This window comes from Mobula hypostoma, chromosome 8, assembly GCF_963921235.1.
Source record: "Mobula hypostoma chromosome 8, sMobHyp1.1, whole genome shotgun sequence".
Taxonomy (NCBI): Eukaryota; Metazoa; Chordata; class Chondrichthyes; order Myliobatiformes; family Myliobatidae; genus Mobula; species Mobula hypostoma.
Window position 1 is genome coordinate 66985715 of NC_086104.1, and position 13276 is coordinate 66998990.

General features: G+C 38.9%; 1 protein-coding gene across 1 annotated transcript in view; it reads left to right on the plus strand.

Moving 5' to 3' along the window:
* Window positions 1-12208, plus strand: part of LOC134350594 (synaptojanin-2-like) — a 118404-nt gene extending 106196 nt beyond the window's left edge. Inside the window, exons 25-27 of the mRNA XM_063056022.1 lie at window positions 2168-2276; window positions 2396-2487; window positions 3636-12208. Coding sequence (XP_062912092.1) covers window positions 2168-2276; window positions 2396-2487; window positions 3636-4247 — 813 coding nt within the window. The 3' untranslated portion in view covers window positions 4248-12208. The remainder of the gene's footprint in view (window positions 1-2167; window positions 2277-2395; window positions 2488-3635) is intronic.
* The last annotated feature ends 1068 nt before the right edge of the window (window positions 12209-13276 follow it).

Here is a 13276-nt window from a genome sequence, read left to right on the forward strand (position 1 = left end):
ATGTGGATAAATGTGAAGTTATCCACTTTGGTGGCAAAAATAGGAAAACAGATTATTATCTGAATCGTGGCCGATTAGGAAAAGGGGAGGTGCAACGAGACCTGGGTGTCATTATACACCAGTCATTGAAAGTGGGCATGCAGGTACAGCAGGCGGTGAAAAAGGCGAATGGTATGCTGGCATTCATAGCAAGAGGATTCGAGTACAGGAGCAGGGAGGTACTACTGCAGTTGTACAAGGCCTTGGTGAGACCACACCTGGAGTATTGTGTGCAGTTTTGGTCCCCTAATCTGAGGAAAGACATCCTTGCCATAGAGGGAGTACAAAGAAGGTTCACCAGATTGATTCCTGGGATGGCAGGACTTTTAAATGAAGAAAGACTGGATCGACTAGGCTTGTACTCGTTGGAATTTAGAAGATTGAGGGGGGGATCTGATTGAAACGTATAAAATCCTAAAGGGATTGGACAGGCTAGATGCAGGAAGATTGTTCCTGATGTTGGGGAAGTCCAGAACGAGGGGTCACAGTTTGAGGATAAAGGCGAAGCCTTTTAGGATTGAGATTAGGAAAAACTTCTTCACACAGAGAGTGGTGAATTTGTGGAATTCTCTGCCACAGGAAACAGTTGAGGCCAGTTCATTGGCTATATTTAAGAGTTAGATATGGCCCTTGTTTGCTAGGGGGATCAGAGGGTATGGAGGGAAGGCTGGTGCAGGGTTCTGAGTTGGATGATCAGCCATGATCATAATAAATGGCGGTGCAGGCTCGAATGGCCTACTCCTGCACCTATTTTCTATGTTTTCTTCCCCAGCCCTATTTGAATTGTGCAATTAATTTGAATTAGTTAGTGAGCTGCCGTTGCAGACTAAGTTGTAAAATGTTCAGAGGCAGCTTTTCCTTGCTCCCCAAGATCTTTCAAAATTAGAACATTTTCTCTACACTTTCCATATAATGAAAATAGTTGCTGTAGAAATGACTGGGAGGAATATGTTCAAGTGAAGAGTGTGTTGGTATCATGCCAGAGTATCAGAATCCTAAGTGTAAGGGTGCAATATGCCCCTTTGAGGCTGTCCTATCAATTGTGAAGACTATGGCTGATTATCATAGTGCTGAATGGATTATATTGCTTCTCTAAGGGAGGGGTGGGCACATCCAAGCCAATTTCAGCTCCTGTGTCAACATGTAAATTAGGAAAATGAGAGGAGTTGAAGATAGGAAAGAAATGCCTCCAGAAGTCCTTTTGGTGAAAGGAGTAATGAAGGGAATAGATATCTGCAGATGTGATCAGAAAACTGGAATTTCCCAAAGATTTGGAAGGTGTTACAGATGGAAATAGGCAAGGATTGAACATAAGAAGACTGGAAATGGGCAAGGGGTTGGTACTGAATGTGAATCTGGCAGAGGCAGTAGTCAGTGGAGTTGGACATTTGGAGGCTGATTACTGGAAGGGAATGAGGTCGGTAACTTATTGCAGGTTTTGTAAAGATCAGCAAGGTGTCTTCTTGATGTTCACTCAGTGAGACTGTCAAATATTAAAGATTGAAATCTGATCTTATAACAGGTGTAAGATTGAGGTCATCTGCTTTCAATGGGTCATGCCATTGATGAATGTGTGTCAAATTATTTTTCTATGCATTGTTCACAAAATGTTTTAAAATGCTTTTTGAGGAGAGAAATGCAGCTCAGTCAGATATTGTTAAAAGTATTATCTTCGAGGGTTGCTTGAAAATGGAGAAATACATAGCTGATGACTTCTCAGGATTGATCTAATAGTTTGGTTTGGGAGTGAAATGAAGTTTGTGTGGTACCTATGAAAAATGAACATTCTAAGAAAACCCAAAAGCAAGTTTTTGTTGGGAATTATGAAATCAATCACTAGTAATGATGACACAAGAATAAAAATAATCATGACAATTTCTGAAAAGAAAGCGGACAAGGTTGATGTACTAGAGTAATGGTGAATCTGAGGAAATTAGATGCGTTGAAGTCAAAATCTCAAGGAAACTATAATCATTTGTAGTTTGACATGTTCTGAAGAATATTGGGTTGGCTCAGAGTAAATAGGCCTGTTTCTGTGTTGTAGTGTTCCATGACTGTGAAGGATTACTCTGCACAAAAATTAACTGCTCTATTTTCACGTGAGATTAAATGTAACTTTATTTAACAGTTATCACAAAGAACTGGAATAAGCAAACCCTACAATGTGAAGCAAATCAAAACAACATCTGCAGAAGAAGCAGAACAGGCAATAAAACATTTAATGGAGCTGAAATCAGGTGAGTTTGGGTAAATTTGCATGTACATGCAAAGACAGTAATATATTTTTATATGTATATTCCATTTTCAGAAGTGATATCTTTGAAAGTCAACTTTAAATTTTTCCCTCCAACTTCAGGCCACTTGCCAACCTCTTCTCTTTCAATATCACTTCCATCAAATCACCAACATACTCCAAGTCCAGTCACTGAACAGTGGAAAGGTCAATTGGTGAGTTACATTCTGCACCATGCCTTTTATGCTTTAAAGTGAATCATACAATTTTTGGAAATGCTATTGTTAAAATATGCTACATGCACCTGCCTCTCAATGTAACTTCCTGTCACTGGTTTGTTCATGAAAATGCTCCATGAAGACAATTGTGTCCAGCTACAAGTTCACAGTGTGAGTTTCACTGCACATAAATTCCCACTTCTGAAAATCAGCAACAAACATAAATGCCATCTCAAACAGATTGTGACACTAAAGAAGGGTCCAGGCCCATTGAGCTGAGAGAGGTGCCTACAGCAAAAACATCAATTCCTTTGTAGTTCAACTGCAGATAAGCCTACTGCCAGAGCACTCTGCTGTTTCAGCAAGCTCGAAGTGATGTGAAGCTCAAAGTCAATCTACCCAAACACCTATTTCTGAGCAGTTTATGTTACAGATTCTTCATCAATGCTGAGACCCAAGGTAGGTTCCACTACAGATACAATCTCCCTCTTCTCCTCAGTACTGGCTCCCCTCCGAGTGCAACACAACAGGTGACACAACCTTTCAGTGCAACAAAACAAAGATCAAGTTTCTACACCCCTCATAACTTACCTGTGAACTGCACTGAAACTACAACCAACTTGTTTCAACACAAAAATCCAATTATTGCAACCACATTCCAAACATTAAATTAGAGGCGGCATGGTAGTGTAGTGGTTAGCCCAACACTTTACAGTACAGGCAATGTGGATTCCATTCCTACCCCTGCCTGTAAATGTGTTGGTATCCGCTCAGTGCTCCAGTTTCCTCTCTGTCCACAGTTGTACCAGTTGGTAGGTTAATTGCTCACTGTAAATTGTCCTGTGTTAAGATTATGGTTAAAGTGGGGGTTGCTGGGTGGCATGGCTATTCTGTGCAATATCTCAATAAATAAATGAGTCTGTAGCAATGCAGACACAGCTGAATCTCTTTCCTATCCACTCTATCACTCACAGACAAGTCATTTGAATTGCCATTATTATTTTTTATCCAATAACAACCTCACCGCCCACTAAATTTCTCACTTGCAGCTGCAGCAACATAAAATGTTGCATCTTCATGACTGATCCAGTATGATATACATTTTCATTGCATTTAATTTCTTTTTAAAAAATCTCTTTCCACAGGCTGCAAACAGTAAGGAACCTAACACGGGTACACTGACTTCAAAGTCTGGCCAAGTGGAACAATCATCATCGTTTCTTTCCTTAAAATCTTCAGGAGTGATCAAAGAGATATCTGCTCGGTCAAAATGCGATCCCAAACAAGAGAAGCAGTGTATAACTGACATAACTTCACGTGAACTCAGTACTAGCCAAGGCACAAACTCAGAAGATGTAACCACTGCACCAGTTGCCCCTCCACGCCGAAAGAAGACTACACCTCCTGATCTTCAAGATGATCACAGTGTCCTCATAAAATCAATGAACAATACTACCACTCACACTCTCCACCCTGCCTGTAGGTCAGGTCCTCCTAGAGTGTGCAACACCCATCCCTCCCTGAGCAATCGCTGTAAACTTCTGCAGAACACAAACCCTTCAGGTTCCAACTGGTTCACAGACAACTCTCACCTTCTAGCCCAGTCTAAAAACGAACTGCAAACAAAACAAACCCCCTTCAACAAATTTATCAATGATACTGAAAGGAAAGCACATCCCGTTACAGCTTTTCAAAAAGGACGCAAAGCCTCAAGTATTACCTCAGACAAGAATTATATTTCTTCAAACAATTTGTAGCAGTCCATGACTAAAGGACCAACAAGACAAGCACAGCTTCAGTCCTTTCAAAGACAATTTAATTCCATGTCACCTATATGAAAGCATTTTCTGATCAAGTTTCTTACAAAGAATATATTGACCAGATGCACAGACATGACTGAAGGAACAATATAATCACAAGAAAACTGAGAACAATATTTCTTTCATTAGTTTATTCTTTACTCTGTACATAGTTGACAGAACATTTCTTTATATAATACTATTTATTCAAAGAGTTTACAAAATAGACAAATGCTGAAGTGACACAAGATCAATTCATACTAGCCTACAATTTGAAAAATATTTTCACCTGGGAGTGATTTTCTCACACCACAGGGTACCACTGCACTAATGCTCCTTTAAAAACTCTACACAATGACAACTTTCACTTAGAATCACACCTCACAACAGCAACAGGTCCTTTAACCCAGTAATCCCATTTGCCTGCCTCTAAACCTGTCCAAATCTCTTTTAAATATGGGAATTGTTCGTACCTCTTCAGGCTCTTCAGTTCCTTATACACACCATCTTCTGTATTAACAAGTTTTCCTGCAGGTCTTGTTTAAATATTTCCTCTCTCATTGTAGATTCTTCCACCCTAATAAATGCACTGACCATCAACCTTATCTGTGCCTCTCATAATGTAATATACCTCCAGAAATTCACCCATTCAACCTGCTGCACTCTACTGAAAACAGTCCCAGTCTGTCCAATTTCCCCGTATGACTCAAGCCTCCCAGACGCAACGTACATCTTTCTTAATCTTTTCTGCACATATATACTCCAATTGCAGTCTCACCAAAATCTTGAGCATCATATTCCAGCTCAAGTACTCCTGGCTACATTTTAAAACAACTGTTCATAACGGTAGCTATGACAGGACAGTCAAACTGAATACAGTGCTCATATTTAACTAAATTTTGCTCATTGGGTGAATTACCCTTTGTCCACCCCAAAACTAGGAACAATATCTACATGGGTTGTACTATACTCTACCATTCAACAACACTGTCCCTCTTAATCCTTGACCAAATTGAACACATTTATCTTTCACTTGAAGAATAATAACATATCTAAAAGATTTAACCTCCACAAATCACTTCAGTCAAATCTTGGATTCATTCACTATCTTTTGACAAAACACATCCCACCACATCAACAGTTATACTGGGGCCAATACCTTCTGAAAAACGACTCAACAACATGCTCTGAAATTCTATTCCGTTAATGCTTCTTTAATCTTCAATGAGGAGATCTCACACTCTTTTCACGTATAATGAGCATCAACCTACCTTCTTTCAACGATACGACAGCTGATTCATCACATCAATCAAGCTACAAAAAATTGTACAAACAATTCCAAACTATACTCCTTAAAGGAGAATTAAAAACAACAGATAAGGTGCATTCACCCCAATTCTGCACAAGTAAAGAATATTTTCCTAACTTCTAAACTCCCTCTTAGCAATACACTCCTTAATTCCATTCCCCTTCTAATTATATGTTTTAATCACACATTTCCATTTCTGCATTACCTTCATCCTCCATATATCAAAACATATTTTAAAAAAGTACAACTTTGTTTTGTACCAAACTACAATATCTCATCTTACCACTTTCCTCCATAGACCCATTGAAATCCATCCTCGTATCACAAATACAAGCCCATTGTCTGTGTGCTTCAAAGTATATATGCATTATACAACCTTGAGATTTGTCTCCTAACAGGCATCCACAAAACAAAGAAACACAAAAACAAACCCCATTTATATGAAAAAAGACTGTCTAATACCAAATGTGCAGAGAATAAAAAATTACATCATGCCCATAAAAAATAAAATAACTCCCTAATAAAGACCATCGAACACCCAATGTGCAATTAAAAAAAATCATGCAGACAGTACCGCAAGCAAATAGTGTTTCAGAACTGAAGTCCGCAAGGGAATTTCATAGTTCAGCGCAGAGCTTAACCGGCCTGTACCTTGCCTCGGGCCTTGGGCCTTGGGCCTTGACACGCTGACCTTTTCAGCCTGGCCTGGCACTTAACTCTCTGTCTGAACAACAGGTTCTGCAGCTTGGATATGCTGGACTTCTCTGTTTCGATTAGGCCTGCAAATCTCCGTCCACAGATCTTGGTCATTCGCGTCTGGCACCTGGACCCCGCGGCTTCGATTCGTCCTGTGACCTATTTTTCATGCTCTTCCACACTCTCGGCGATGGGCCAACCCCCTCGCCATGCCTTGGTTCTAAATCGAATTGTCTCCAAGTCTAAAGAAAAGTTATACACTATTACTTGTGATGATCTTTTGTCAGAAAAAGTGTGGTTTACAAAGTACTTAGTTGCTATCCTTGTTTCGTTAGCTACTAGCCAGAAGTCACAGAGGTTCACCAGCATCATCTTAACTGGAAGTGCTTCCTGCATCCTTGACAAGGATCATTGCTGCCTTGTACCTCAGTGCTAACGTCCTCTCACTTCTCTCAGCCTTCAATATTTTAAGCAACCAATCCTCTGAAGGATATATTCCCCACCTTAAATAATTTTCAGTCATCACTTTCCCAACTCCTTGTTTTGAAACTGTGACCCTGAGTCCAGATAGCACATTAGGAAGAACACCAGTCCATCAATCATGTTAACTCTGCATTACAGATCTTGGTCTTCTGATCTCAAGAAAGCTGCAATCCTCTGATTTAACCTTTTCTCATACCAAATATGCCACTCCCTCTATCAAGCATGTCAAGTATATTCTTCCTTTCAGAGGGGGAAGCAGGCCTGTTGTATATAATGTTCGAAATACAGGGTAACCAGGAACATGGAGCAAAATGTCTCTGCTCTTCTGCATTAATACCTCACTAACAATTCAGAATGTGTCCCACAGAGAAATGTGCTGATAGAATCAATGCAATAAGGAGTCAACACATTACATAATTCAAAAATGGTGTCATAATTTAAAACTGACCTCTGCAGTGTTGCACCATAAACCCTGTAGAATACGACAAATTGACTGACTACTCTCTCACCCACACTGTGCCATCAGAAAATCATTTGCGATCCAAAATAGCTGGCCTCACAATCCTTCAAAGCTCAGAGTCAACCCTTCCATCTCCCAAAATATAAATCTGAAGACTTTCAGTAACAAGCACCTCCAGCTTAAACAGAATTAGTGGTCCACTCATGTGCCCACAGACAGGCCACAGCGAACACTACTGAGGCATGGTTTCCACTCAGCACCTTCGGGGTGTGCAATTACCACCCCCCCCAACACAACATGGGTAAGCCCCAAACAGCATCTTACAACATTGTAACAGAAAAATAGTGATTTGGCCCACCTTGCTTATTCAGACATTCCATAACAGCTAGCAAATTCTGTATCAAAGTGCAAACATCTTAATTTTGAGTCACAAGGAATCAATCTTGATAACCACATCACCTTCAATTTTACTCATGTCTATTAATAGCAACATTGGTAAATACTTATTGTTGGTCCATGCATGCAACAAGCCATACTCCTATTCCACCAATGAGATTGTTCCAAGAGACACCTGCTTGAAATCCGTGCAATTGTCATTTGACAAACTCAACTTTCCCAACCGTAACTAAATATTTCCCATGCTTTCTAAAAGTTCATTCACCAAGTTCTCATTGGTTACGGGTTACTCCACCTTATCATAAGCCTGGAATATTTACAACTTTGTCATTCTTAACACACTGAAGCACATTTGCAGCAATGAATTTTTTTTAAAAAGTACAATTTCAAGATAAAATAAGCAACAAATGCAAACTGAGTGAACTCAATAAGTCATGTGGCATGTATACAGAAATCAAAAGTCAATATTTCAGGTCAAGACCTTTGATCTGCACTGAAAAATGTAGAAAAGGCAGCTAGGATGAAGTAGTGATGGATTGCTTGCCCTTACCTTTCTACTGACTATTTCCACATCATCTTTCAGTCCAAATGAAAGGTTTCAACCAGAAATGTCAACTGACCATTTTCTTCCACTTACACAATTTCTATCCTTAACATAAGCAGGGATAGGTTGCTGCCAGGTATTTCAAATAACACTGTGACTTGTATCCTCTTTATCCCTATATTCTAATTTTATCATTGTCTGTATTAATTACAGTGTTATCATCTGCTTTTTTTGATTTCAAAGTACCACATTTAGCAAATCAACCGTGTCCTCTACCATAAGAATTTTTTAAAAATCTGTGATAACCTGTATCACAAGCACATTGTGTCGTTTTTGATATTAACTGATAATCGTATCTACGTGCTTTTTACTCCCCTGCTCTTCCATGTCACATGAAAATGATATAAAAATATCAATTACATTAAATTAGAAGTTTGTAGCACTTCTCTGATCTCCCTGAATTACTTACTGACAAGAAGCAATAGGTTAAAGGGACCATCCAACTTGATCCCTCCCACCGCTCCCATGTTCTCTTCACAATTTACTTCAGGTGGAGATTGGGACTTTTTTGTCTTCAAACTATTTTCTCATTGATTGTCCACGCAACCATTTAATGAAGTGCCAATTACAAAAATTACTATTTAAGATAAACTAATCGTGAAATGCCACAAAAAAAACAGCATACAAATAGACAAACAGAAAATTGAATTACTAGCATGAACCTTCCACTGGAAGAAATCACACAAAAACAACTCTTCAATATAACAAAATGGATCAAGCAGAACAGGTAATAACGGTTGACATCCTTGTTAATTCAGGTCAGACAGTTTTCACACATCAGTATTCCAGGTCAAATTTTAGACTAAAACAGCCCTTTTAGCCCACCATATCCATGCCAATATTCAAGTGACTCCATCTATATTCTTGCTCAAAACTCTACAGTCATTGACAATTTAAGCTTTCTTCAGGATATTTTTTTAAACGTTAAGTGTCTCTGCCTCCCACATTCAATACCCTCCAGATTCCAGACACACTCACACTGAAAACAATTTTCCTAGAGTCCCCACCATACCACATCCCCTTAAGTGCATTCCATCCCCATTTAGATATTTCTGTTAGGTTGAAAACTTTTGCACTAGCTTGTCTATTCCCCAGATAAATGGCACATTCACATCTGCATACTTCATTTTTTTTATTACACAACATAGGAGCAGGATTAGGTCATTTGGCCCATCAAGTCTGCTCCATTTCATCATGGCTGATCCATTTTCCCTCTCAGCCCCAATCTCCTGCCTTCTCCCTGTATTCCTTCATGACCCGACTGATCAAGAATCTATCAACCTCAGCCTTAAATATACCCAATGACTTAGCCTTCACAGCCACCTGTGCAATGAATTCCACAGATTCACCACTCTGGCTAAAGAAGATCCTTCTCATCTCCATTCTAAAAGGAAGCTCCTCTATTCTGAGGCTGTGTCCTCTGGTCTTAGACCCCCCACCCCACCCCACCCCACCATATGAAACATCCTCTCCACATCTCCCTTATTGAAGTTCTTCAACATTCAATCAGTTTCAATGACCTCACCCCTCATTCTTCTGAATTCCAGTGAGTACAGGCCCAGATCTATCAAATGCTCTCATAGGACAAGCCTTTCAATCCTGGAATCATTCTCGTGAACCTACTTTGAACCCTCTCCACTATCAGCACATCCTTTATGTATTTGAAGGAACTTTTGTTCTATTATATGCCCTTTCTTTGGCTTCTCTTGTTAGCCACATCTTGCCTTTAGAATACTACTTCTTGTTTGGGGTGTATATATCCAGCACTTTCCAAATTGCTTCCAGAAATTCCAGTCATTGTTGCTCTGCCGTCATAGCTGCCAGCTTTCTTTTCTGATCAATTTTAGCCAACTCCTCTCTCATGCCTCTGTATTTCCTTTAACTCCACATTTGACTTTAGCTTTTCCTTCTCAAATTGCAGGTTGAATCCTATCATAATATGATCACTTGCCTCTTTAAGCTCTAATCAGTTCCGGTTCATTGCACAGCTCAGAATCCACAATTGCCAATCCTACAGTAGGTTCAACCACGAGCTGCTCTAAAAAGCCATCTTTATAGATATTCTAGAAACTCCCATTCTAGGGATCCAGCACTAACCTGATATTCCTGATCTATCTGCACATTAAAATCCCTCATTTCCATTGTAACATTGCCATTTTGACATGCATTTTTTATCTCCTGTTGTAATTTGTGGACCACATCCTGTTCAGTGGTTAATATGCCATGTCAGAAATTTTGTTCATTTTTAAATGTTTTTCCTTACATCACTGTTCAGATGCTCTAAACAAGGAATATTAATATTCTAACTCAAATTTGTATGTTCACAGTTCATTAGTTCTATCAGTGAGTGCAGCAAGATCAGAACATTTTCATCCAAACAAGATGACTGTTCTAGATAGTAGAGTTGTTCAAAGTTATCACTAATATTTCAGGCCAGATACAGTTTATTAACTATAATAGTACATGTTATTAACATTACAAACCTGACAAACTGTACACCTAAGATTAATCTTCGGGTTAATGCATTGTATACATTCAACAATAAACCATGATAAATACTGCATGGACATGAAATGAATAATCAAAATAGATTTATTTTGAGCACATTATATTAATTTTGATGTAAAATATCTCATTTGCTACCTCAGAAAACACCAACAGCATTCTCATGCATATCCTATTGAAGTTTGTTGGATGAAGGTATAACAACTCATTCATATTCCAGAGTGCACATTCCATTTCTATCTCAGTACAGATAATACATAGATATGTTATTAATATTCTAGACTAGGCACTCTAACAATATTTTGCTAATATTTCAGTCTAGACCTTGTATGCAATTGTTCTGAATAATATAGGTCAGTAATATACCATATTTTGCATTCACATGTTACTCATATTTTATTTCAAATCTATACACATGTACCACTAACATTTCACTCCAGGCATTGTCTGCAATATGTTCTAAATAGGGTTAAAATACATGTGTTATTTATATAACAGACTACACATGGCATGCAAATGTCATTAAAATTATATTTCAGACACTGCACACATGTGTTATCAACATTTTCAGGCAAATTGTGAATACACAGCATTGAATATTCAAGATCACACAGAATGCATATGGTATTAATATTTCTATATCAAACACTGCATAGGCATCTCATACTCGTTATGCATGTGACATTAATATTCCAAGGTAAACAGTGCATATTTCTCAATAAAACAATTGTGTACAGGAACAACGTTATACTACTGGATGCACACCATCACACCATCTGCAGATCACTAATTCAGGTACTAAGAACCCAACACATCACTTTGCTTTCTGCAGACCACTCTCCACAAACCAGTAATATTCTAAATTACTAACATCACAGGTATCACTACATTTCTAACTAAGATATTGTACACATAATTAACATTGTAAGTGAACTATTTCATGCTTATTTTACATTTTTCTGATTACAAAATTTACTTGTAATTAATTTCAAAGTCAAAAAGACTAGCAACTTCACTATTATAATGAAGACATTAGATTTTCCAGCCTGAATGTTTCACATCTGACTTTAATATTTCAATGTACAATCTATACATGAAATATCCAGGTAAAATATCCTACAATCTGAAAAAAAAAATCACCATTGTCATATATATTTGAATCCTAAATAAGACATGATGCATATACAACAGTCCATGTAAAACATTTAAACTTATTATATAGTATACAAGATATTAAGAGGAAGAGATAGAGTGGACAGCCAGTGCCTCTTCCCCAGGGCACCACTGCTCAATACAAGGGGACATGGCTTTATAGGTTGGTGGTGTTGTAGATAGTGTAGAGGATTGTCGAAGATTGCAGAGAGACATTGATAGGATGCAGAAGTGGGCTGAAAAGTGGCAGATGGAGTTCAACCCGGAGAAGTGTGAGGTGGTACACTTTGGAAGGACAAACTCCAAGGCAGAGTACAAAGTAAATGGCAGGATACTTGGCAGTGTGGAGGAGCAGAATTATCTGGGGGTACATGTCCACAGATCCCTGAAAGTTGCCTCACAGGTGGATAGGGTAGTTAAGAAAGCTTATGGAGTGTTAGCTTTCATAAGTCGAGGGATAGAGTTTAAGAGCCGTGACGTAATGATGCAGCTCTATAAAACTCTGGTTAGGCCACACTTGGAGTACTGTGTCCAATTCGGGTCGCCTCACTAGAGGAAGGATGTGGAAATATTGGAAAGGGTACAGAGGAGATTTACCAGGATGCTGCCTGGTTTAGAGAGTATGCATTATGATCAGAGATTAAGGGAGCTAGGGCTTTACTCTTTGAAGAGGAGGAGGATGAGAGGAGACATGATAGAGGTATACAAGATATTAAGAGGAATAGATAGAGTGGATAACCAGTGCCTCTTCCCCAGGGCACCACTGCTCAATACAAGAGGACATGGCTTTAAGGTAAGGGGTGGGAAGTTCAAAGGGGATATTAGAGGAAGGTTTTTTACTCAGAGAGTGGTTGGTGCGTGGAATGCACTGCCTGAGTTAGTGGTTGAGGCAGATACATGAGTGAAATTTAAGAGACCGCTAGACAGGTATATGGAGGAATTTAGGGTGGGGGGTTATATGGGAGGTAGGGTTTAAGGGTCAGCACAACATTGTGGGCTGAAGGGCCTGTACTGTGCTGTACTATTCTATGTTCTATAATACTGAATTTCCACATCACAATTTGTGGTCCAGATGTTTATTTATATCATATCAATTTGTTCAGTGCTAGTGGTATATATTTGCTCACTCTTTTATTTGCAGTGTGGGAAATGCATTGTTTGAGGGTTCCTTACCTGTCAGTGTCAGGTGTGCCAGCAGAAAGCTACTAAAACTATACATCCCCAATGCCAATTTAACACAAGTTATGACAGTGTAGCCAACACACCATTAATCATGACAAGAGCAGGAAAAATGCTTCTCAATCTGTGCAAGAGATTCTTAATGGTTTTTACATTTATCTGTAATTACCAACAGGGTCATTAGGTATCAAGAACCTAATGCA